General features: G+C 47.2%; 1 protein-coding gene across 1 annotated transcript in view; it reads left to right on the top strand.

The window, feature by feature from the left end:
• The window catches only part of LOC146205838 (synaptogenesis protein syg-2-like), a 439,404-nt gene that overhangs the window by 211,649 nt on the left and 200,018 nt on the right, over window positions 1-27,737 (top strand). Inside the window, exon 2 of the mRNA XM_084586959.1 lies at window positions 2,944-3,294. Within this exon, the coding sequence (XP_084443085.1) occupies window positions 2,944-3,294 (351 nt within the window). The remainder of the gene's footprint in view (window positions 1-2,943; window positions 3,295-27,737) is intronic.

Genomic DNA, 27,737 nt, shown 5'->3' with positions numbered 1-27,737 from the left:
CCACAGCGGCGGTGCCGGTCAGGTGATTGCCGCCCGGACTCGTGCCAAAATTGCGTCATTAATTATTCACTTCCCCATCTCGCGCGCGTTACGCGCGCGTCCACTACCTTAAGTTTGTAGTTTCCTTCCTTTATCTTCCGTCGGCAACACTGCGCCGTAATTAACTGGCGCCTGCGCCGTAGGAAGCCATTTATACATTTTTTAACTGACGCCAGCCTGGCACGCTTTGCGAGCCACTCGCCTCCCCGCCCACATTTCCTCCCGCCAAAAGCTCCCCCCGTGCAGTCTCAGATTCTCTCTTGGGCTGTCAGCGCTGCTCCTTCGTTCCTTTGTGTCGCACACTGTTCGGCACTGATTTTTCTTGGTTTGGTTCGTGTCCCGGCGCGGATACGCTCCTCGCCCGGGGGACGTGTCGTCCTCGGTTAAACGCGCGGTGTACGGGGCGCGGCACGAGCGACTAGCTCGCGAGAGCGGTTGTAACAGAAATCTTGATTGCAAGCGAGAGGCTAACGAGGACCTGCTTCCATTGTTGCGACACTCGCGCGGCGTCAGGCTTGCTCAACCCGTTACCGCGACTGCAATGAGGTTGTTAGGCGCGGGCTTTGTTTGTTGGCCGGCCGCGCACGCTGGCCCTGAATAGAAGCCGCGCGCGCGCCCAGAAGTGATATTGCAACAGGCTCCGCTGCAGAGCAAAATGTCCTTTGTGACGCCCTTTATATTCGGTGGAGTGCTACGAGTAGCTATTATATGTTGTTGTTTTTTTTTCTCAGTTTTTACTGCAGGATTTTTGCGCGCAGAGTTAGTTGACGCGAGTCGTTCGTCGTCGAGCACAAAAATAACTTTGCCTCTAGTAGACGCCGGAAGTCATTCCTGGGCGCCTAGTATGAGTTTGCAGAGAAGCGGCCCCTCAAGCTCCACGCGCTTTCTCCGCTACTGTCATTCATCCTTAAAGTAGATAAGTTTCAGCTCCCAAATAATAGATGCTTTCAGTAAAAAAAGAATACACTATGCGTTACAATAGCCCTTGCGGGATGGGTTATGGACGAATTAAAAAGCTGAGGAGTGTGTTTTTGTGCTTTTAAACAGAGGCACGAGAGAGAGAGAGAGACAATTAAAAAATAAATGCGCAGGATTTTTATCCGGTATAAGGCGTTGTTGGCTAACAAAAAATAGAAGAGACGGCGACAGAGGGCAAGGAAACAATAATGAAAGCAAGAGGTGAAATATTGCGCGTTTACACCGGAGTACGCAGGAGTGTCTTCGAAGAAGCTCACATACAATCACTGTCATATTGGAGCATCGCTTGCTCATTCTAGGTCGGCTGCACACATGTGCCAGAATGCTGCGCAGAGCAGCAACCTCTCCATGTAGTAACGGGACGGGGCAGTCGCAAAGAACTTTGTCCACAATCTGTTCGCAGCTACAGGATTCATAGGCAAGGATGAAGGCCGTCCCAATACAAAAAGAATACGATTTCGATGAAGAAGCCACTGCAAGTCAGAATATTCACAATTGGTGGTAGGTGAAAGAGATCGAAGCGATAAATTATTAGAGTGCCACCGAGTGCGAGTTAAAACTGGTGGTTGCCAGTCCGGCACTGACAGCGTGCCTTCGAGACTTGGAAGCTGTCTGGCATCTTCAGAGTTCGATGATCGAGCAGGTTTATCAGCGTGGCCGTAGCCAATTATAACGCAGTGGTTCCGCATCCTCATGAGTAGTCTGTGCTAATGACTACCAATGGTTCGGGATCTACACGGTAGAGGCCCGATTGCCGACATTGTAAAAATTTCTTATGAAAAATCATAGCTTCCTGGCAATGGCATTCTTGGCCGGAATGCCATGGGCGGTCGCAATACATGCAGCAGTAGGCGCCGTCCTAAACTTTATTATATATAAATGACACCAGTACTTGAAAAACAACCGTGCCAACAGAAGGAGTAGATGTAGCCAAGTAATTCGCTTAAATTTGTCAAATTTCCCGTGTAAGAAGAGCAGAGAGACTGCTTGAGCGCAGTCAACGAAAAGTGAGATTTATGTGTCGCCGAAATATCACTTATTGCCGACTGAGTCACCGAAGTCTGAGTTAAGCAGCTATGAATGAGAGTCATTAGTCGCTGGCTTCAATCGAAACCGGTAGTTCTGCGTTTCCTAGCTTTCATGGATAAAGTTGCCCCATGCTGCCACGACTGAAGAGAACCTCCTGTTCCGAATTCTGTAATAGCAAGCAGCTATTCAAAGTCGTGATTGAATACGCTCACCACCAGAACGATTTCTCGCGAGATTATTGTGATGTTTTTGATTTCATTTAGAGCGATGCCCTGAAAAAGCAGGGAAGGCGAACCTGCCTGTTTAACCAAGCCTACGTTGTTGACAGCTCAGCCAACTGTGTTTTGAATATGTTCTCCAGGAAGTCGTAGCAGTTCTACAGCCATAAATCAGTACACCACGTTCCGTGTAAGTTGTTCGACTTTCAAGGAATAAAAACTTTTTAACATTCGACGACGCTGTGCATGAAACACATGCGGAGGCCTCCACCATCATTGCCTTTAAAGACAGGGTTGGTGCCTTCAAGGAACTGAGAGAAAATATTTTGAATACGAGATCAGAAAAAAAATCGTTAAGTGAACTCAGTTGTCACTCATTTCCGAAGCTACCAAAACGTTTGGAGTGTGGTCTGAGCTATTAAAAATATTCGATCAGTGCTGGCTGTACACTTATCTAAGCCAAGTGAAAGTAGGAACTCGAAACATGCATTCACCAGTGCTTGCAGTGCAATGTAGGATGTGCCAAAAACAATCAGTAGCCATTCATAAAACTTGTAGAAACTCTTGGCTGTGTCATTCCTTGCTAGGTCGGTAAGCGTAGTAAGGTTAATGGAATTGTCATAGCCTAACAAGTCAAAGCCTGACGAGCCTCGCGTCTTTTTTTTTCGCTTCGCTGCAGACGAGCCGGTGTCCCTCGCTGTGCACGTGGCCAGCCAGATCGATCTGCCGTGCAAGTCGCTTCTGGCTAACGACTTGCCCCTGCGCATCAACTGGTTCAAAGACGACTCACCGATGCCCGTGTACAGCGTGACGTACGCGAGCAATCAGAGCTTCCACCGGACCAACATCATGCAGGGGCGCCACGCTGCGCGCTCCGACTGGAGCCAGCGGGCCTACTTCAGCGTGCTCGGCTCTCCAGCCACCCTCAAGGTGAACGACCTGTCCTTCCAGGACACCGGCACTTACGTCTGCCAGGTGGTCATCAGTCGTGGAACGCAGCGAAACGCCACCGTACACCTGGTCGTGGTCGGTGAGTACTGTATACTGCTCCTTCTTCGCACACTGTGGTTCTCGGAAAGCGTACAAGTTGTATTCCAACATGATGAGACGGCCAGACAACACTGCATGAGTGCGGCGGGACAGCAAGCGGCTGGAGAGCAGCAGACGAATTAGATGCCGCATACTGTTTGTAGCTGGACCAGTTGGCGACTCGAGAATATGACGAAAACAATTGCTTTTTGTCCAATTTCTAGCGCTGTTTTTCATCACTTTTATGCCAGAGATTGCAGACTCGTCTACTAAGCTTGGTCCCCAGCTTCCGATAGTGTCGTTTAAAATTTCGTCTTATGGCGCATTCGGTTGGGGGGACGAGAGCAGAGGCGCCGAGCAGTACAGAACAGTACAGGAGCACGCCGAGCGAGTGTGTAACTGTCCTCCCACGAGAATGCTCTCTGCGTGTCGAGAGCAGAGCGCCACGACCATAAGACCGCACTTCTCTCCCCAGCATTCTCCGCCTGCCCGCAGTGGCGGCAGTTGCAACCCGAGGTGAGACCAACGCTCCGTGTAGAACCGCTTGTTTTGTGTGCCTTTGTTCTCACAGCGCGGCGATCTGCCCCCTTTGGCCCTTTCGACGCTAGCAGCGACTCTCAAACATGCATACAGCACCTGAGCAATGCTTTCCGCTCGCTGAGCGCTGACGCTTTGAAGCCGCCATTTTGAGCGCCGCCGACTCAAGAGAAATAAAAAAAAAAAGAAAAAAGAGATGCCATGATATTTCCTCCACTCTCGCTTTAGACGAGGGAACAGCCGGGAGTGCACTCAGGTGCTCTCAGCGGAGGAAAAGCCCTACTCCTCTACTATTGGAAGCCAGTGATTCTACTCCTGCTCTCCCACTGGAGGGCGCCCGCTTGTCTGAGAGCACTTTCGAAGTGCTCTCGAGTGCTCCTGCTCTCCTATTCAATTTCGCCATTAGTGTGTCGCTCATGTGACGAATCCGTTCTTCGCAAGGTGTTTAATTAAGATAGTAATTTTATTTGAAAGATCTGATTAAGAAATGTCAAAACCTGAAAGCCTGTAAGACAACAGACAAGATAGAACTGCCAGAATTATCAAAGGTAACGATAAGCGTAAAGTGTCCGACATAAGGAAGCATAATGTGGAGAGGATTGAGCGTACTTCGACGGCAGTTTGCTCAAATCAGTCAAGAGGAAACTAGGCATAGGCGAAAATCAGGCGTATGCGCTAAGGCCCGAGACGAAAAACTTGCTGTATCCTATACAGCTAAGTTAGTTAACGTAGCGGAGGAGTCCTGCCTTGATCTATGCAGTAGCCAAAATAATCATAACGATAATGGGAGGGGCAGTAAGTAGAGCATGCACATTCCGACGGTACCGAAGAACGAAATAAAGAAATGCTTAGAAATCAATAAAAATGGGGAAATCGGCTGTGAAGGACCAGGTAAATGCAGATTTGTTGGAAATCGATGAGCTAGAAGAACGAGCCTAGAAAACCGAGCTGGGAAGCTCGTGCAAGAAAAAAAAAATTACACACAGTTTGACTGCGCCGACCAACGTAGTATGTTGTGCGAAAGTGTCTAAATCACAACTGTTCCAACCGAATTTTCGGGGCGGACCAAGTCGGTTTTGAACGTGGCTAAACTCAATTTTGAGGTTGGGCCACCCATTTTTTGTTTTTTTTTTTTTTCTTTTACTGAGAGAGCGAGGCGGGTAGGATGGAGGAAAGCTCATTATTCAATCCGTCTATAACTTTTAACTCATATTGAGAAGGCAATGCAGTAGCGCTGTGTCCTGGATCCAATGCGCACTGAGAGATGTTGATAAGATAACGACATGCATTGCACCGAGTGCCCAAGAGTGGCACCAAAGCACGTAAGTTGATCGGCTGCCGAGATTTCAATGTGAATTAACTGAAAGTAAGCTATAATGTTATAAGTGAAAACCCTAAATGTATGTCAGTTTTGATCGAGTTGGCTAAACTAAAATGTTTTTGGAACACAGTGCAACCTCACTTTTCGCTGGCGCTTTCAGTGGCATTGTACTTCGAGGCTTTCATCACATTGTATTTTTCACCGGCAGCGGGAAATAAAAAAAGCGCAGGTTGTTACAATTTTCTGCACCTGCTTGTCACGAGAAATTCCTGGGTTATGTATTCCACTCCGCTCCGATGGGTTCTTTTTTTTTTCTTTCTTTTTTTTTTCTCCTGAGCACGGCAAGGCTCAGGGACCGCGGCTGGGTTTGACCGTGTTACGTACTGCTTTCACACTACAACTCGCTATTCTGTACACGCCATTGCTTCATTAACTCGAGAGTACCGGAATCTTTGAAAAAAGCTAATGTTATCTTAATCCACAACAGTATCGAGGCGTCAAAAGCATAAAAAAATTACGGACCGATCAGCTTACCACTAGGCGATGCAAAATGGTTCTACGTATTTCCGATTTCCAAGAAGGATTCCGGAGCTAGAATGACGACCTGTCTCATGCTTTCTTTAACGTCGGAAGTGATGTGGTGACATCAAGATGAACAAAAAATAAGCGTCCTGGAAAGTCACTCCAAACCCGTTGGCGCCAAAAATAGCGACGGTATTCCTGGTGGAAAAACAAAATAATGTAGATAAAAAACTACATCACAAGCTCAGTAAACAGACAGTTACAGCACTGGCGTTTTAGTGGAATGGGCTGTCTTCTCGCATAAAATAGCAGTGTTCTTAGCTGCCAGCGTACCTACTAATGCGATCAGAACTTGTGTATACAAAAAGGCGGGAAAGTTGTGGGGCTTTTAAATTGCTTTCGACTACGCCGCAAGCAGCCGTATTAGAGGGAGAAGGTAAATTGGTGCGCCCATTGTGTCTTTGAACGGTTTCCTGTTCTTCGGCATGGATGTCCCACTAACCATGTTATGGTCTTTATAGGATAATGTTTGTCACACTATTACATTTGTCGGTCGCAAGAGCAAGGGTCAGCTGATATGCCGATGCTTTTGTAAGCCTGTCACTGCGAACAGAAAGACCGTTCAAAATAGAGTTGTCTTTTCAGGGACCGCCATTGGCCCAATTTGACCAATGTACGTAACCAGCCTATCTTGCGCAAATGCGCCTGAGGTCATTACATCGATGGTGTGTTGGTACGCAAAGAAAGGGAGGTTGACGTGGAGGATGCATTTTTATGATAGGGGGAGCATGCACACGGTTAGAGTAACTCCACAAGCACGAAGTTTGCATTTAAATTTCCGGTCGGTTAACACACATGCGTACTTATTTGGTTTCGCCAGTTACCACCTCGCAGATTGTTTCAATGCCGCGTGCTGTTCTGAAACGTTTCCTTTCCTCTTATGCTACGAGCAGCGAGAAGAAAAAAATGTCGACGAATTACTAGAGCAACGCTAACAATTTGGCGAAACTTGCCTCGAAGACTCCGCGCGATTCACTTCTGCTTCTCAAGAAAATTTGGCACCGGCGTTGTGAGCGAAGAACTAGCATGCTTCTGTTGCACGTGGTAGTTTTCAGACGATATGTCCGGGCACTGATTGGTCAGCTGTCTGTGTGACGTCACGAGACCATGTGATATTGCCGATTAGGCCGGCGCTGTGAGCTTAGGTAACTCACTTGAGATGAGGGAGGGCGACGAAAGTAGGACCCTCTGGAACCCTTGGATCCCGAGACGTTTATACCTATATTCTTTCACATAATACGGCAGTAAGTAGACGACTGTGTGCTAAAGATTACGTGTGAGATAATGGAGGTACAAATAAAAGACTGCTGATTAAGCGGACAGCGAAGTGCATGAGCGGGAAAGAGGATCCGAAAGAACGGCAGACGGGAGCGCTTAACGCTTTCACGTCATACCCTTAAAGGTCCCCCCTCACCCCACCCCTTTCCCCTCCTAAAAGAAAGAAAAAAATTACACGGGTTCAATGCTGCTTAACAGAAGGTGGAGCGAAAGCGACGTACCCGGCTTGCTTGCTTGCTTGCTTGCTTGCTTGCTTGCTTGCTTGCTTGCTTGCTTGCTTGCTTGTGAAACATTTTGTTTCCTTTAATGAGATGACACGAGCCGGTGAAGATGGTGAGACGCCGACCGCCGACAGCTGCGTTTCGACGAAGGCGAAACGGAGAGGCGTCCTCGTGTTTTGCGATGTCAGTGCACGTTTAAGATCCCCAGGTGACGAAATTACTCCGTCGTAGACGGAATTCACTTTCGTGCCCTGCGCATGCGATGCTGACAGACGATTTCCTGCTCCGCTCGGTCAGCTCTCCGCGACGGCGCGAGCAGGCCCAGTGTGTAAACTACCCTTCTGCTCCTCTCCGCGCCGGTGCGCGCATCTGCTGGGATGCCGCTGCCTTTCTCCTCCTCTCTGTAGTGAGCGCCGCGACCTTGAGCAAGGGCCGTGAACAAGGAGAGATTTCAACTGCATGAAAGAGATCCATTTCGACGCATTGATATTAAACATGCCCATTCTTTGAAAGGCCACTTTGCCTGGGCATTCTTGCGATGCGGCATTCTGATGAACAATCACTCTCACCAATGAACACATATTACATAAGACACGCGCTAGAGAAATGACATGCACCGAAGAAATTAAACACCCATGCACACGGCAATGCTAAAAGCACTATCTATACCGTCTGCTCCGCTGAGGGCGGAGGCTGATATGACCGTTCCTTTTTGTACCGATAAATTATGAAATTCTAAATTTAAGTCACGGAAAAATATAAAAAATGAAATATAAAACCTTTCTATGAAGAGCTGCCGCCGCACAGCACACTAGCCAGTATATTCTAGGCTCTGAAGACGAGTGGCCGTCGCGCATGGCTTCGGCCGAACCGGTTGCCATGGTAACGGCGCATGCGCAGTAGCGGCATTTTGGAGGCACCAGCGAAATGCGCAAAACTAGCCCAGTGTAGGTACGCTTCTAGCTACGCTAAGCTTTCGCTACAAAAATATTGCGGAACCATGAACAGATATCTCAAAAGACTTTGTCTTAAAGTTAGTTGTTTGGAATATATGCGGTCTTAATAAAGTAGCTCGTAGACACCCGGAACCCCAATTCCAGGCCCCTAGAAATCCAATTGCGCGTATACTTGCCGCGGTAGTTTTGTTGTGGTGGTGCTCGGCTGGCGAGACCAAGGGAGCGCATTTCAATGGATGCGAAAGCGCCTTAGTGTTGTGCGATGGTGGCGCAGATCAAACGCCACCAGGCTATAAGGTCTAAAATTAACGCGGAGCCCTCCACTACGGCGTCCTTGATAGTTCACGAAGTTGGCGACGCTAAATTCCACATACCATGCCACACCATATCATGCAGCACTGTGCCATGTCATGCCAAGCGCCAGTGTCCTTATAACAAATGCTGTTTGTATTCCTGTTCACAGCTTCATCAGAACGCGACAAGCGTCAGTTCAGCCGTGTTACTGCTTGAAAGGCTTGACTTAAAGCGACACCAAGGACAAGGTTATGTTGGCCTGTAAGCATAGATTACCGGATTACACTCACAAAGGGGAGGCTTAGACTTATACCGCAAACATAGTTTAGAAGCTAGCGGGTGTGAAAAACAAAATGTAGCCAATTTAGATGAACTGGCCGAAGTCAAAGTATGTGGCCTATCCATGTGACGTTTCACTTCACTTTCGGTTCGAAGTTCAGGTTTCATGGTCATGCTTCTGCGAAATATCATCGAAATGGTGGTTTGGGACCTATAATGTTTTGGGACCGCTTAACGCACCATAAGAGGGCTATGAGATAGACCACGGCAAACGGATGGAAGTTGATTTAGACGACGACATGCAGTGTAAGAGGGGCAAAACAAACAACAGCGAGAGAGTGGCAGTTAAATACGCAGGGTGATCGGTTGACGCCCGCCCTGTGTGCTTTTATTTTGTTAAATATGGTGTTCAAACTGCTTAACGCATTCAGTAACCTAGGTGTCTGTGCTTACATGAGTCAAGTGATGAATGCCCTTACAGAAATGAGAGTTCATAAGTTATGATGTTGTACCAATCGATTTGGTTTAGGTTTTGCTTACTTGCGGGCAATAACGAAAAATACGGCGGTAGCATAGACTACTCTCGTGCAATGGTCAGCGAAGCTGAGCTCTTCGTGCCGCCGTATAGGTTTCGAAACCTTAGCAAGGCGCAGTTAACTGCTATTTAGGTTATTTATTTCTGCAGGTCTAGCTGGCTTCAGATACACGCGCAAATAACGGCTTATCTTTGGACTGGGAGCCCTAGTGATAGAGCATTAAAACTGGATTCTTGCAGGAAGTAAACTGCTGTGGTATCAACAGAGATTGGCCTGCACTAATCCCTGACGCATTGCAATCGAATGTTAAATTGAATTCAGTTTTGTAAGACACACACACGCACACGCGTATGGATATATATAAAAGCGTAGCCAGAAAGACTCGTGAACTCGATTTTTACGACGAACACAATTTGGATTGAGTTGGCCGCCGTTTGATATAGTCACCCCATCATTCGTGTTCTGTCAAATGAACACGGGAATTGAATGCAAATACAAGCTCGAAATGGAGTAGGCTCTTAAAATATTTAAACAGCTGACGTGCGGAAGCATATGTTTGGCCTAGTTAGTTAATGGTTTTCCTTTGTGTTTACAAGTTGTTGATAACAACGACATGCATCGAACGGCGCGAAAGATGGGCAGTACAAGATGCGGGTTGATCGGCTGCGGCAATAGCTACAAAAGTCCTATATAGGAGATTAAAAAGCGTAATTGAGGAGTTAGTAGGCCCGCATCAAACATGAGGCATTATAGGCTGCACAATGTTTACGGACACTCACATTGCAAGGAACTCCGTGAATGCAGTGATGCCAGGAAGGCGTTAGACCGAGTGTCACTTGAGGCGCTTTTATGTATACTGCAGTTTTGGAAACATTATTTTACAAGGCGTTAAATTGGCGTATGATCATTAACAATTTCTTTAGTTCGAGAGTGCTAGTTAACTCATCAGTAAGGCAAGAGTGCCCCATGTCTGCATGCAAACATACCAGTTTTTTAAGCTACATGGAGTAGCAGTTAAAATGCTGGCTTCTGCAGACGACGTTGCAATCCCCTGTGTCGAGAGAGAAAGCGTGCTCGAGGCTGTTCGCTTTGCTAAAGCTTACTGTAAGTACTCGACATCCCAGATAAACTTTGAAAAAGAGGTGGTATATGGTATAGAAGCTGGGACGTGGCACCCGCAAATTTCGCCTGTATGCAGGGGACATGCACTCTATCTACGTGTGCCCTTTCAGCCCTTCCGAGATCCGAAGCAGTCCTGGAGCGAACAATCTGATATGATGAAAGAAAAAACAAAGGCTTGTCAAGGCCTCTGATTATCAGTGTTCGCGCGAACAGCAGCTTGCAATGTTTTTTTGTTTTTGTTTTTTCCCTGATTGCCAAGGTTTGGTATATACTGCAGCTGATTTGCATGTCGCACGTAATCGTTCAAAAGAGGCGTCGTGTGGTTTCTGCTTTCGTCTAGAATTTTAGTTGGGAGTGATCTAGTCTCACAAATTTGTTTCGAAAAGCTCGCGAGGGAGGCCTTGATCTCTCTCAGTTGTTTAAATTTCAAGGCAGGTTATGTCACGCTTTTTCTTCCTGCGTGATGAAAGGAAGGAATTTCTCCGTAATGTCATTTAGGCAAGAATAGCAAACAGCACTGTCGGAGCTTCCCGTATATCTAAATCCATTGCTAACAGTCGGATAGTGGCTGGGCATTGTCGAGAATTTGTTGTGTCCTAAAGAACACCGTACGCACGCTTTTCATTGCGGTATATGGCCTCGGTAACAAAGAAAACACTGTATGCATACTTAGTCGACAACATGATGCCTATACATCAGTACAGGATGGTGCACTGTAGAGGCAGAGGAAATGATGTACTGCAGCGAGACAACAGGATGCCTGTAAGATCTATACTGTTGCTTCAAGCTACATTCTGACACCTTTTCTATTAAGACAGGCTTTATCACAAAAACTGCTTGTTGCGCAAAAAACTTGAAACAACTGGACATGCTTTCGTTGATTTTTGGGAGGCCATCTTTGACTGGGTACAGCGTACTCTAAAAAAAAAAAAAAAAGTTTTTCATAGCACCGTATGGAATTCGATATCTACCGCTTGAAAGTGACGACGATTACCGCTTGATATGTTTGTGGTCCTAGGTCTTTGGAAGACGAGAATGGCTGTTCGTCATGCAGATGTCAACGCGCGTTCGTTTCGTGATAAATTATTTGACAGTGTTTCGTTCATTTGCGGAGAGCACGAGCCCAAAGCGAACCCTCTGAGCGGGTGAACCTTTTTTGATAACCTGCACACCTGAGGAAATTTTAATATATCCATGTATTTTTATGGGCCGCTGTTGCACTTTACATATTGGTCTGCAATTTTTTTTTTTTTTTTTTTTTTTATTGTCTAAGAAGACGATACGACGAAAAAAAAGGGCGATAGGTAAGAGGTTCTGTACTCGTGTCCTACGAGAAGTTGCTGAGTTCAAATGCGTCCCGCTCCAACCGTGTTTTTCTTTTTCTTTTTTCCTTTTTTTTTTTCGTTTTACTGTTGCTTCCGAGGTCATTCTTGGCCAACGTAAGTAACGGACTGATGAGGAACTTTGGACCCCATAAATGAGTACTTTTTTTTTTTTTCGATCTAAATAGCATATCACAGCTGTTCAAGGCATGGCAGCCGCAAGAACTATTCCGGAGCCCACGGCCGCTACTGCGTGTCTTCTACAAATAGCAGCTGATAATCCACCACGTTCCTTGAAATGATATAAATCATCATCAAAAGTAGGTTTCTATCAAATCTATCTTAGGTGGACATCAAGGCGCCCCCACCGCGATGTGTGCAGATGACATGTCGTGCGTCGTTCTGAGTGAAGACGTTTTTTTGCCTGCTCGGCAAACCTCATTTTTGACTGTTCACGGCTGCCTAAGGCTATCGTCATTATGTACAGCATAGTTTTCTCCACCTAGAACGTAAAGTGTTGAATATCAAGCCACCTAAATGCCAGTGTATGAATGGTTTGCAGTAACTTAACTGACAGTGGTCACAGAAGTCTAAGTGCAGGAAATGCTCACTGGTTCTTCTGTACACATGTGAAAAACTTATATCACGCGGGCGTGACAGTGAGCACAGTCTGACAGAGAACATGGGCCATATTTTTTTTTATTGCGAAAGCAATACTACTCTAGGTTTCGAGCCTTCAGCTTAGCGCTGTGGTAGCCACGTCTTACCTACGTGACGCTGTGACGTCGCACCCCACGTGGGCTGGCAGGAGCTGCCAACTTGGGTCTCTCGTTTCACATGGGATGGTTATGTCAATATCAGCCTGCTAGGACCCTGGCATTCACGTTACCCCTATAGGCCAATAATGCACGTTCAACGGCTTGGTTAAAGCGGGGCTTCATATGTGGGCTAAGGAAGAAGAAAAAAAAGAAGAACGCTCGGTCACCAGCAGCTAATGCTTTCGCTCAATATTTGGTTCAGCAGCGTTGAACCCTTGTAATTTTTGTGGAAATCTTCAAAGACTGCAACACGCACACTTCCTTCTAGATTTTTATGCTTGTAGGTTGTGCGTATTATACTTGACTCGCGGAACCTTTCTCTAGATACCATTTTTTTAATGCCAGTCATGAAGGACCACTGAAAGGCTACACAACAAAAGTGCTCTGTCTTTTGCCGAGGTTTACGTTTTAAGCGAATGACGAGACAGCACGGATAACTGGAATCTCTTCAAGCCTTTTTGTTAAACTCGTCCTGAAAGACGCTTTCCCATTACTGCTTCAAACCCTTGAATCACAACAAGAAACAAAAAGTAGCCAATGATAAAACACGTCGATTTATCAAATTCAGTAAAACCCCACGAAAACTTTCCTTAAATCTCTATTGTGGACTGTCCTTCAGGAGCAACTCACGTTGGCGCAAGTAGCCGGTATTTTTTGGCGTCACTTTCAACCCCACGAAAGCGACTTGCGCAACTTAAGGAGGAGGTTTTCTCACGGCTGTAGCTTCTCCGCATTCCGTTGCGCCACAGCATAACGCTTAAATATGTGCACCTCCTGTGTGCAATTAAGGCAAGGTGTGCTCATGTCAGATGAGTAGAAAAATTTACTGTCCCGATATTGCATCTTAATGAGGGTACTCGACTGTTGAGCCCAAAAACTCGGGTTCGACCCCGGTCGCGGCTGCCAATGTTTCGATGGTGGCGAAACGCAAGGCATCCGTGTACTCTGTGACGTCATTGCACGCATAATAGTCGCGGGGAGTCGAAATTAATCCGGAGCCCTCCACTACGAAGTTCCTCAAAGCTCATGCAGCTTTGGCACACCAAGCCCCTTATACCACATGCCGCACCATGCAGAATTTATTGCGCCTCCCCGTGACTACCAAAGCGATAGAGTTGTAATTGCGTGAAGGGCTTCGATCTCACCGAGCTGACAACTTTCTTCGGCCGTGCATACAAGGGCCGACCACTCTCTTTAATGTCGCATCCCGCGGGTTCTGCTAAGCTTACGAAAGACCCAGACGCTGTTAAAATCTCCTGGTGATGAACAGGATATGAAGTATTTTTGTTTTTATTCGAGTGAATAGGAGGCTTATATCATATACCTCTTAAAAAATAATGCCATTGACCAACTTTGGCACTTATCATAAAATACCTAATGCGCGAACTGAATCTTGAAAGGGACGTTAAATTTTGATTACGCCTATACACCGAAGAATAACTTCTATCAGGCGAAAACTTTACGCAAGTCACAACAGGACTCATTTATTTATAAATGCAGTAGAGAGTACCTCAGATTACTCGACCGGAACTCGTGGGAACTAGCGCATGAGAGGTAGTATATAGCATTGAAGAGTATTATTTCCACAAGTCGGTTATAGTCTTCTAGTTGAACCAGTGGCAAGCGCTTCATTATATAGATAAACCATAACCAAGTCGAGCCAGGCAGACGGCGCTCCAGAAGCACCAATAACAAGACCGAAAAAATCGCCTGTCAAGGCTTCTAAAACAATGCCAGGGTAATACCAGCTAGGTTGAAATCGCCAGGCATATAAATATTCCCATTCGAAGCTAGGTTCTCACCAAAAAATAAGCGATATGAACACACAATAGCGAAATAAAATGGAAGCAAAGTCTGTTAGTCTCAGCTTATCCACGATGCAAGTGAACGTCACGCGAAGTTCTAAATGTACACTTTTATCATCAGGACGAAGCCCTGTAATGTGTGTACTCTCTCAATGATCGCAATTGTTAGAAAGGGGGCACACCCATATATAGGAGGACAAGAATATATGCCTCAGCAAATGAGATGTACGCATGCATGCACATAAATACCTGGCAGCACTGCACAAATCAAACAGGCGTTACTGAATTAGGGCGCGTATTGTTGAAGGTTTTGCCGCCTGAGACGTTTCTCAAAACAAATCTATACTGGTAGCCTAAATGGGAACTAGGTTTATGGACATTTGTCTGAATATTCTCTGCATAAGCTCTAGTTGCTGTAAGCAAATGAGCGGTGTGCGAAGTCCCTTTTACTTTAGGCGAGGAGAAGGAGGACGTGCCTTTGAAGTTCCTGGTTGACGTAGTCTCCCTAAAGATACGAACACTCGGCCGCAAGGCATGGACGCATAGTTGCTAACCTCGGGCCAGTCTTCGTGTGTGTGGCACTTGAAGCAGGCTAGATAAAGCGGACGAACACTGCGCACGCGGGACTTAATGCCACACTTCCAACCACTTCTGCCGTCAGCCTCCGTTGAATCAAAGGGCGGCCATCCTGTGTTTCGAGCGGCCTCTGTAGAGAAGGCTAGTTGCGTGGCTGCGTCATCGTGCCCACCGAAGCTGCGCATCTACTCCGCCCAAGATGCTGGCGAATCAAATTAAACAAAAACAAAAATCTGCCTAGCGAAAGCCAGCGCGACTTTCTTGGAGAACTGCCTCTGACTAATGCGACACCCTAACGGGGGACAGCTGACCGGCTCTTCCGACATCTCGCGTCGCGACAAACAATTAGGCTTATTGAACGCAGGCGGGTGGGCGACAGCGAGCAACGCGCCCTTCCATCTTTCAGTCTTGACGCCTGCTGGCGAAAAAAATTCGGTTGGCAGCAGCCGGGCGGTGCGCACCGTAATCTCGATAAGGGCGACTGCGCGGCTGCCGTAGGGCAACGCGATCTGAAAGAAGCGTTTCGGGCACCTCTCCTTGGGAGGAACGCCGCCAGCGTCCCTCAGGCGTGCGCTCATCGCGTCGCGCGCTCTTTGCGACTCTCCTTTCTCTCGCTCTCTCTCTTTCTGCCTGCCGACTTTCCTTTCGAGGCTCGAACGCTCTCTGCCAAAATATATCTAAGCGCATGGGCTGGTCGGCGGCTTTTTAGGCAAATTGTCGGCTTCTCTGCGGAGGCGGGTTTTGTCATTAGGGCAGAGTGCTCACGAATGCTCTCGGTGTGCTTGCCACGCAGCTTCTTGAAGCCAAGGGTAGCGCTTCAATCAATGGTTGTCGGTGACGAAAGTACTGGGGGGCGCGAAAATGTATTCAGAGCGCTTCATTCAATACAATGACGTCTCACGACAAGGCAAGCCTTCCATCTTTCTTCAGTGCTGAAGAAATTGTTTTGCGGGTTTATAAACTGCACAGAAGGTTTCCGTCGTATGTGCCATTTGTTACGAGGTCTTCAGAGTGCACCTCTTTCTTTTTTTTTTTTTCTGATAGCCCTAAAGACCAATATTCAGGATTGTGTCATCACATTGTCCTTTTTGCATAATCATAAAATATTTTGGATATACTTTAGGCGTTCCCCGTCCGAGCTATATCATTAAACACCTGTCTCCGCGGAGCACCATCTCCTACAACTTAAGTTTCCCCTCTTCCCAACAACTGTCATACTCGCACTCTGTACGGTCCTTCAGCGGGCACTTATGCTTCCAAATTTCGGGAAAGCCCTTCAGAAAAGTCGCCTTCGCTCAAGTCTCGCTAGGACGGCAATTTCATTTCGACAAAAACTCCCTTATTCCTGGAAAGTTCCTGCTCTTCTTTTTCTTTTATTTTATTATTATTATTATTTTTTACATTGGCCGGTTCCGGAGTTGACGTGAAGTAGGTATTCGCACCGAGAGAGCAGCGAAAGAGCGCACTGCTTACCGGAACTGGCCGCTTTCAACGTTAGCCTCTCGCAACCTCTCCTCCTCGTACAACGCTAGAAGCGAATTCATTTCGCGCCGATTGCGACAGGCGAGCGTCTTTGTGTGTGCGTTTTGGCCATCTGGCCACGTAGCGAGCATTGCGAGCGCTCGGAGGACGAGGGAGACAAGAATACGGCAATTTATAATGCCTTTACAAGGTTAGGCGGCGGGCCACGTCGGCGGAAGTTGTTGTTTTCTGTCCACGCGTAGCGTCCGCGGTCTCGCTCTGTCCGCTGCCGACAGGCCCCGCACTCTGGTTGCCGCCTTTGCGCTCCGTTTTCCGGGAGCTCCCTCTCTGCTTGTTTTCTCTTTGCTAACGTACGTCGTTGGAGAGTGCGGGACAGTCGGGACCGAGATGCTGGGCACGCAAGTCCAAGATTACGAGTTTTCTAAAGCAGACCATGGCGAAAGCAAGACTGCTTTGTGCCCCACGTCATGGCGGCGGCAGCGGCTGGGCGCGCGCGGGCCGCAGTCGTAGCTGGGCGCTGGGCTCTGCCGCCGCAAAACGCCTCGGCAACTTTGCATATTTGATTACGCGCGAAGCGACGCAAGCGTGAACGAGCAAACGTACGCTGCTGCCAGAAGGAGGGGCATGGTGAAGGGGGCGACCCGACGAGGCGCCCTCGTTCTCTCGCGACAAGGGAGCGACCCAAAAAAAGAGTGTGCGACGAGAATCAGGAAACAAACGCGCAGCAGCGAAGGAACACGCGTGCATGTGTACGCCGCCACTCCTGCCGCTGTGCGGAACGACCGCCCTTGCCTCGCGAGGAGCGACTTGCTGCGAGGACATATCTTGATGAGTCCCTTCATTCAGCGCAAAAGCCTCGTCGAGACAACCCCACGCGCGATGGCATAGCGGGAGCAGCACATGCTGCAGTGCGTTCCCAGTGCGCCGGTTCGCACGCTGGATTCCGTATATCGAAGGATACGTCTTGCGTGCAGCTGATCCGCTTGCGAATTCAGAGAAGGGGTCCGCGTTTCTCGGCTCACGACTGCTCTCCAGTCACAACGCGCAAACAACGGCCTTCCGGTTTCGTTTCTAAGATATATGCTCCTCGTCTTTGGTTCGTTTGTTTCTCCTTTTGCTTCGGTTCGTCCCATGTGAGAGAGACGAAGGAGTGCGTTCTTCTTCTTGTTCTTGTCGTTGCTCGCGCGGGCAAACTACACACGCACAGACAAGCCTAGGCGACAAAAAAGACCTCGAGCAGGTGTCGGCTTGTTTGTTTCGCGAGTCTCGGCGCGGACGCGTTTTATGCTTTTGTCGCCTGCACTGCTCCTTCTCTGCTTGGGATTCAACAGCTCCTCTGTGTGGGGCTGTTTTTCCAGAGCAAAAATTTGATTGAGGATTGCGGGGCTCCCTCGCGTGCGCTGAATTCATACTTGGATCGCGTGCCGGAATCTCGGGGAGCCCCGCGCTTTTGTTTACCGCCGTCGCCTTTGCTCCACGTGCGTCTCGGGAACCGGTGTTGAGGAACTTGCGGTTTTTTGCGCTACACGGACGTTTGAAAAATGAAATAGTTGCCGGAAAGCGGGGCTACCACTGCATACATTTCTCAGCGCACATGGTGGCGCGTTTGTTCTCCGCCGCAGGGAAGGTGGAGCGGGAGGAAAGAATGGGCCAAGCGCGTGCGCTTGGTCCATAAAAAATGCGGCGGCGGCCGCACTTCACAAATTTTGAAGCGCGGTCAGCATCGTTAGTTAGGACGCTGTCCTCCTTCTTGCTTTTATTTTCCCCAAGCGGCGACCTTTTTATAGGCAGCCCACTACAGTGCACGAATTCTGCGCGCTGTTTTGTCTTACTTTGCTCGAGGTACTTCTCACTCATACAAAACACAGCGCGAAAGAAAATTATGCCAATTTTAGTGATAACCTTTATACTCATATCTAAATAATCGTGCACGTCAGTGGCGGTCATGTATAAAAAAAACACATGATACAGGCACATATGTATTAAATCGCTTTTCTCACTTAACACTGGGTGTTTCTTTTAGAGCCGCATATGTGACTTGCCTCAAAAATAAAACGGCGTGAGTTAAAAAAAAAAAAAAGAACCATATACATATATTTTTCGCTTGCGAAGTGTTAATATCAAGTTCCTCGCCCCTATGCTTGTGATAGGTAACAGAGAACTCGCCTTATATTCAGGACAGCTCGCTAAATTCGTCCCCTACTGCGTCTGTACTCGAGCAATCGAAACATGTGCTACGTCAACCTCTATACGATGTTTTCGTTGAATTCTGCCGTTCTCGATTCAGCAGATCTCTCTGCAGTGCTTTTCATAAATATTGAAATTTCCTTTCCAAGATTCACATAATGATACGGACAGCCTACTACCCACGCCAAAAGCAGTGAAAGCACCTTCTTTTTCAGCGAGCGTCTGGCCGCCAGCAAAAGACAAAGAAGCGTTTTCTACGCTGGCTTTTAGCGTGAGGCTGTCTCGGGGCTTCCAGGGTCGCAGATGTATTTCTCAAACATGGGAACATCGCACAGGAAAACAGTGCTGTAAAAATTTTATAAGAGCCATGGTGCAGTTATATGGACTTCTGCAAACGAAGAATAGGCAATGATTTTTTTTTTTTTTACACGTATACTAGTCGGTCTCTTGTCTTTTGTTCCAATTTTTCAGCAAAGCCACTCGTCTGTTCTCCTCTGAGGGTAGCTTCTCTTTCAGTACCCATTTGCTGCAGAATACCTTGCGCTCAAAGTGAATGGCGAGCATGACTAAAAGGGTGACCGAACCATTTTAAGACCTGACACTGCTCGATGCACTTTCGCCTAGTGAACCTTGCAACGGATGGAAAACGATTCTTCGGTCAGTACTCGAAACGAATCCTTTTCTCAGATGCGAGCAGCACTTTTGTATGAAATTGCTTATTTATCCATGTGTGCTCTGAATAAAATGTACACTTATGGGGCAGCTATAACGCACGACGCTATCACTGCAGAGAATTAGCCCAAACGCTGATGCATGTTTGTCAGTCTGTGCCCAACCAAGTAGGTAGGAGGATACCTTCCTGCTAACAAGTGAAATGAACGCTATATTGGATCATGGCAGATAAAGTTATAGTTAACTGATGCTGTTAGCTCACGCGTGTGCTAGTGGCGCGACTAACTTGGCGCTCAGGCAAGGACAAATTGCCTCTCGCCAGAAACGCGAAATTTTGACATTTCTGAAAATTTCGCTATTGTCATACTGCATAATTCTTGTAGATAACACTCAGTTTCTGGCAGTGCTGTTCATATAATATTAACAAGTACAGGGCTGGTCAAACATTTCCAGAAAAGAAAACCTGGTTTTGAGCTGTACAGTCTTACAGCTACGACATCTATGAACCTACCAAAGTCCAGAAGAGCGTGTTGTCGGGCTAGTTGGTTCTGCATAGTATATAAGAGAAATGCGCAACAACTTAAACAGGACACAGGAAGAAACACATACAACAGTTCACGAGCGGAACTGTTGAACTGCTCGTGAACTGTTGTATGTATTCCTTCCTGTGTCCTGTCTAAGTTGTTGCGCATTTCTCTTATATACTACCAAAGTCGTTACACGTCAAGAAGAGTGTCCTTGAATCTCCGCAGACTTTGAACTTCGGAAATCTTTTAAGTGTCACGCTACAAGGCTCAAAAGCAGCCCCGCCTACGTCGGAAGCTTGACCAACCCTGCATTTTACCCACATGTGTCAGGTCGCCCATTCCGGTATGCTGGTGTCCTGATCATCTTACATTTCCGTCCACGGCTACTTAGGTTTTAGCCACTCGAAAAAAGATAAAAATTAACACAAAAGTTAGACGCGCTTATTCAGGTGCGTCCGAAAATGTCTTAAGGCGTGAATTCTGCCCCACCTGGTCCCGACAACTTGGCGGAACGCTGGCCGCAGAGTATACTCGTACGCGTTCACGCACGCTCTTAACTTGACCTGCTGAGCCTACGCTTTGCGAACCTCATACATTGTATAGCCCCAGTCTTGGTGCCACCAGAACCACTAAGGGTCTCATCAAATACGTAAGCGTGTCTGCGCTGATCATTCTGATCCCAGAAATGAAGATCTCAAGCCACAAACTTTGTGGCGCAGTATAGAAACCTGAGCTCATTCGCAAATACGGGCTGCAGTTCAAGCAACAACGCAAAAATATAAAACACGCAAGAAGAGAAAGACCGAGACTAAAATATATAATGATACAAAAATAATGATAAAGACAACTAAGAAAGCCCATCCCGCTAATACAGCGATGAACGAACGACCGGCACACCACACTTATAAATGATAAAAGCTTCCCACACCCTCGCTTGTAGTTACATCCCTGAGGTTATAGCAGACATTTGCCTTATCAGATAGCGCTTTTCGCCCAGAACTAGCACAATGCACAACCATGTGTGACATTGGAGCGCTCCTTACTAAATGAAAATGCTCGCGTTACCTTGGGTAATGAGCCACCCTTAATTTGTCCACTAAATTGCAAAGAACTCGGTAGCAGCAACAACGGAGCTCGGTTAGCCAGCGGGTCAAGAATAGAACACGAAAAAAAAAAAAAAACCTTAACTAAGCTTCGTGGCAACTGCACTCTTCGCCACACGCGAGCTGTGTTTTGTAAACAACTTCGCGCTGACAATTGGAACGAACTGGTTAGCGCGCTAACTTCGTTGGCATTTCCCAGCTTGATCTGCTCCATTTTGAGAGCAGAACACATGTCAGATAGCTACTCGTCACTGGAAACAAGCCTCGGGGGCTGCACCTGCAGGCAACCTTTTCTAGCCGTTGAGACAGGCTGTGCAGACATGGTAACACCACCGCCTTTTTACGCCTCTTCTCAGTCGAAAGCTTACTCAATAGATACAGCCGGTCTTCGCATGGCACACATTTTGACCTTCAAGTGACCTTTGTTTCCGTAGTGTCCACCCAAAAGTATACTCAGTCTTCCTTTCCCTAAAATCTAACTTAAATGGAGAGGCAGCCCTGTGTTGGGGCGATGTCAGCGCACGTTAAAGGCCCCGAAGTTACTCCGTAGCCCTCCACTACAGGACCTTCTTTACTATTTCCGCTTTCACTCCCACCTTCTTATCCTCCTTCACGGCGCGGTTCAAAACCTAACCAAAAAAAAATTCTGAAAAAAAAAAAATCGCGGATTGAACAGGCGGTGTTACACAGGCTGCAGCACTCATAGTTATCGTCTATCACTAGGTTCAAGCCATGCTTAGTAGGCTAATTGACATCACAAAAGAGGTCTAATGAAAATCACACACACACACACACACACACACACACACACACACACACACACACACACACACACACACACACACACACACACACACACACACACACACACACACACACACACACACACACACACACACACACACACACACACACACACACACACACACACACACACACACACACACACACACACACACACACACACACACACACACACACACACACACACACACACACACACACACACACACACACACACACACACACACACACACACACACACACACACACACACACACACACACACACACACACACACACACGCACGCACGCGCACACACACACGCACACACACACATACGCACACACACACACACACACACGCACACACACATCAGGACGAGTTTGAAGAGAGAAACCACAGTGTGGGAAGAGCACTGGCTGTAGGTTACCATTTACTGAAGAAGAGAAAACCATGCAGAAGTACCGGCGCCGGTTGCAATGGAGGACCACTTAACATGCTAGATAAGTATATATCGCACGTCATGCTCGAATTCTGTGCTCGTCTCTTGCATGGTCGCTTTTTATTTCGCTCTGTCCTGATTTAGCTCTTTGTCTCCCTCCCACTATCTTTTTTTTTTTAATTTTTTTAGTTTCATAATTGCGCAATGTCTTCATTTGGCCAAAAAAAAAACAATTTTCGTCGTTGTTACTTTTACGCAGACTGAAGGCAACTGCTGCTTCAGTATCTGTACAAGTACTCTGGTGTTGCGTCTGCGTGAGAGCACCGCACACAGGACCATGCAGACGCCACTCGTGCCGCTTTCTCCCTCGCAACGCTCGCAGACAAGCAAGAAAGAAAGAGTGCGCGAATGCCGCGGTGATAGCGTGCAGCCGCAGACTGGCACGAGCCGGTGAAGCGCCCTGCGGGCAGCTGTCGTCTCTGGACAAGCAGCAGCAGGAAACAACGGCGGCTGCGCAGTCATACGAGGTTCAGGCATGTCCGTGTTTGCCTCGTCGGCGAGCAGCCGCACCCCGTCGGCAAAGGCGTGTTCATCTGCCTCCGGAATGAAATTCGCAGCTCGGTGGTGACTATATATATAGCCCGCACCCTTCGTCGCCTCGCCGGCTTTGACGGCACCGCGCAGTTGCGCTGTCCGGTGGCTCTTGTGGTCACTGCTGGGCGTTCGAAGTGCCACTTTTACGCACTCTTCGCACTTCGCGATGTGCACTCACGCGAAATAGGGAATGCGGTTGTGGCAGCCCCCGACGCAGGCAGGTTTGTCTCGATTTTCTGCTAACGAAATACTTTGTTTACGGCCAACTCCGAATATAGTAAACATGAACTCGATATTATTATCCTATTGCTTACACTTGTGTATATTGCAGAACTTTGTGCTAGGTTTGTTTGTTCGTGTTGATACCGAAGGGTGTTTTTAGGGCAACCGTACAACACAAAACAAGACAACAGGACAGTGCCAAGTATTAATAATGACATCTTTCAAACAAGTCAAAAAAAGAAAAATGGGAGCTTGATATAGACGAAGCGTCATATTGGCCTGTATTAGATCCTGCCATATCGTTCGAGGATGACACAGTCATTCCTTTGCAGAGTAATATATATATATATATATATATATATATATATATATATATATATATAAGAAGCGATGAACCTTGTTGCGCCAGAAGGCTTGACTTTTAAGAGATTTGGCTTTTAATGCATTTGCTGTCCTGTCCTCGCCAAAAACAGAGCAGCAAACGCATTACGTTTTAATCTCTCCCCCCCCCCTCCCTCTTTCTCTCTCTCTTATACGCACACGCGCACACACAATCTTGGTTATGAACATGCTCCTCGTGATTGCTTGCATAGATCATTTAAATTATGCTGGTTTCGTTCTAGTAGTCAAGGCAGGGCATCATTAAATTACATTCGACGTAAACTTTACTGAATTATATCTTAAAACGCTTAACGCATGAATTTGGCCAACGAACGCAACGGTCGATCAAAGGAACTCTCGATGGGCCATGCAACGATTTATCTCCCTTAATGAACTGCTAAGCGAAATGACTTAATGGGCTCATAGCTATAAGGAGCCAGTATACTGCCACGTAACTGGGAAGCAGTCATCAAAAGTAACTTAGCGGCCGCAGCCAATGACCAACAACGACTCACACCGGCGACTGCCATCGACCTAGAACCGCCCCCACTTTCGTTAGGTAGGACTCTAGCAAACACAAGGCTTTCTTTCATGATCAGGAAGATTAATGCGCATTGTATAAGTACTCCCACGTTCCATGATTTTTCGCGAAGAAGCTGGCTACCCGGCCAATATGCATCAGGTAACCTGGCCAGCGCGTAATGGTGAAGAAATTAGTAAGCAACACAGAAACTGACGGTAAGCAGTAAGAGAAAGAAAAAACAAAGAGGTTAAGCGACATAGAACTTCACGGCCACACATCGCCATGAGCTCTACTTTGATTTAAAAGAAAAAAAAACAACCTTTAGGTGGTTGTTGTACTGAGTAACCGAATAGGCGTTAGCATTAGTCCTTCCCGTTACACGACACCTTTGTAGCACCCCGCACACACAGGACAGGACACGTCTTATGTACCGCAGACATAAGGCCCTACGACTGATTAGAGACTACTTGAATTCTCTTTAGGATATATGTCTTTATTCCCGCTTTACAGGAGGTGTGGCATCTATGACGTAAAATTCTTTCCTCTTTTCTTCTGTCTCGGCTTCACGCTACTGTCGCATAGCCTCAGCATTTCTACTTAAGAGTTCTTCGTCCACATCACTCGTAGAAGGAGCCACATCCATCGTCTATTATTTATTGTAGCATCATACAACCCATTTCAGAAACACCCACGGAGCTGTTCAAAAGTATCCGTAAGCCTGAGAGCTTCCGCTGGCGGGCACAAGGCTCCGCGTGATCCTGCGCTTGGACGGCGTCACGCATGATTAAAAGCTGATTAATATAGTTTGCAGAGTACCGCGTGAGAGCTGCCATTTTTACACGTAGAGAGAAATGATCCGGCCGGATGTTCTAAAGCAGCGCCGAGCGAGACTCATTTGTTCGCGCAGCAACGGGTTCGCAATTACGACCGAAAGGGCATGCGGTAGGTTCTCTTGGCTTTCTCGCAGGTTGGTTACCGATAGACGACCGCACCCGAGTTTTCATTCGGCTACACTTTCTCATTCCATCGCATTGAACCTATAGGTGTGTGGAAGCACAGTAATTAGGCAGTGGTTACGCGTAACCACTGCGCACGATTACGCACGATTATATAAGTGTTTCGATTTCAAAATAAAATGGTACTGAGCACGTATAATTGTTCTTTTTTTTTTTTAGCGAAGCACAAATAAAGACCCCTAGCTAAATCGCAAGTACATCGTAGATTTACTGCGCGGAGACGTTCAACAGCATAAAAATGAAAATGAAATACGCCTAGCAAGCAGATTCCTTTCATCCCATCGCCGAGAAGGGCAGACGCATTATTTTTGTTTTGTTTTGTTTCTGTGTTTCGAGTAAATTCTATGAAGAACTCAACAGCTAAACTTAATGCGTCCTTTTGCCTATCGAAAACGACCTTTCCAAATCCTTGTAAAATTTGTTTAAGATGGCTTGTCGCTTACTTTAAGGAAGAAAGAAATAGCAGCGAGAATGCTAGAGGAAATAGCAGCAAAGCTGACCAAGCTTTACAGGAAGGGTTCATCGTCCTGCCCTACAAAAAAAAAAAAAAAAATGAAGACAGTAACGTCTGACACGAAAGCACGGAAAGCAGTGGAAAAACCTGTCAGCGCCCTAGCCATTCAAGGGTGACTGCACATGTCGGTGGGCCCTGAGTAGTACGCAAGAGCTCTCTCTCAGCGCCAGTGACGTCCCAAGCCTCGAGACAACAGTCTCTGACAGTGGGCGATTGTCCAACTTTGCTCAGCGACGGTGGGCCGTTGCCCGGTTAGGCGGGCGGGGAAGCAAAGTAGGTACTCAATCGTCGTCTGTCATGCGCAGACGTCGCATCTGGGCACCGGTGTCAGGCGTTTTTCTGAAGAAAGCGCGAGACTTCGTTAAGCCAGTGGCTAACCTTTGCTAGCAAAGGATATTTTGGCAGTCAGTTCCCACTGCCGTTAAAAGATTATGGCTAAAACTATAGCTACCTTAAGGTGTCTGTTATTCGATAACTGTGCGATATTTCCACTGCTACTTAGCGAGGTGTCACAGCAGGCGAAATAGAACTTGTAACTCCCCATCTCGCGGCATTTGTTCTCAAATCGCGGATTAGAAATTACCCCTGTTGTTACGAGGTCAGTTTGAGTAGCTCTGTTTAAGTGTTCCAGTAGCTTATGACCGCCAGCCTAACAAGTCTCGCGATCTCATCTTGTAGTCTTGTCTGCCGGCTCTGAAAACGTCGCCCGAATATGATTTGTCAGGCGCTCCCTGCGATCTCTCTAAGGTTTTGCCCCAAGCTGAAAACATTCAGAGACACCACAGCAGTGCTTGCAAGACTGCAGCTTCCCGCAAAAATCCGAGGTCACGTCGCTTCCACATCAGCGCCTGTCACAGTGTCCTCTAGCAACAACAGTGAGATTGCGAGAGCTGAGAAATTCGTTTTTGTATGCCTGCGTTTTGCCCTCCTAATTCGGACTGCGCCCGAAAAAATCTGCGTAATACTCAAAGGAACATACCGTTCCTTTTTGAAATAAATAAATAAAGAGGATTTGACGACAACAAATCCAAGTAACCTTGCAAACTGTTTTTCTCCGCACTGCCGCTTAAGCTGACTGAAATAAACGGGAGCAAAAACTTGGCGGACAACACCGCGGCGAAACTATTGCGAAACGTCGCGAGGTTTTTGGCAGGATCGCATAGTGCGTAGAATATGTTTCTTAACTCAGGTGGATTGCACAGTGCCTCCGTCTGGCACCGGATCTAAAGGTCGTCCTAACAGCTCGCATGTTGATACACCATATCCCCGTGCATCTGGTGGATATAGGGTTCCTCGAAGGCAGCGAATCGGAGGGAGGCGTCGAGAATATATTAAATTATTTTGTGTTGCCGTTCTCCTCAGCAACATACCATAAATTGATTTTCTCTCCAACTTAGGCAACATTTTATAACCACTATTAGACAACCGTGCAACGGCATTATTTTCGCGCCATCATAAACTCCGGACTACGCTGTAACACCCAGCTCAGAAGACACAATCAGAAGTCCTCCTGTTTCAGCATTTCGTAATGATCCTAATATTTTGGTTCCACGACTTTGTTACCACACGCCACTCCAACCATGTGAAATGCGGGTTGCATAGAAAGATAAAACTTTAGGGCATTAGGTCTTTAGAGGGAAAAAGGGTGGGCGGTACGGGGGGGGGGGGGGGGAGGGGGCGTGAATGGCACTCGCTGAAGAGGTGAAAACGAATTCGACATCGCAGGTTGAGGTGTACAAAACGGAGTCCAGAGTATAGGTCCTCTGAAATATGCTTTCGTAGAGTGTTCTTACGGGCTTTTTTCTCTTTACGTCTCTCACACTGAACAAACGAGCCCGAAAGGACTTTCTACTACCAGATGTTGCAGGAAAACCCGCCTCTGATCTTTAAGTACAGCTGTCGATATAAAACTATGCCTTTATTTTATTTAGTAGCATCAGTGTACGCGAAAAACAAGGAACTGTAGACTCATACTAGCTATTAGGCTTGCAAACTAAATTCTTATACCAGACTTTCGAACAATTCATCGCGTTGGTCCCTATAAGAGCGCCACTGAAAGCCCTTGATGGCAGCCGTTGGAAACGCTCGCCGAGGCTTCCAGCTTCCACTATACGAGCACGACCGAGGCACACGCGCATAGTTTTTCGCTCGTCAGAGTCCCGTACAGTTAAGTTTGCGACGAAAGCACGCGCAAGAAAACTACACTGCCTGAAAGCGGACGTGTACCCGATGTGACAACTCGCAGGGGTGATATCCTATTCATGCGCGCTAGCGTCTGCCGCAGATAGGCTTCTCCGATCCTGGTTAAGTCGAGAGTCTGATTGCAGTAGCCCGCTTGCGCTTTTACTCT

The sequence above is a fragment of the Amblyomma maculatum genome, chromosome 1, assembly GCF_055883805.1.
Source record: "Amblyomma maculatum isolate TAMU_Amacu chromosome 1, ASM5588380v1, whole genome shotgun sequence".
NCBI classification, from domain to species: Eukaryota; Metazoa; Arthropoda; class Arachnida; order Ixodida; family Ixodidae; genus Amblyomma; species Amblyomma maculatum.
This window is presented reverse-complemented; position numbering and strand designations above follow the sequence as displayed.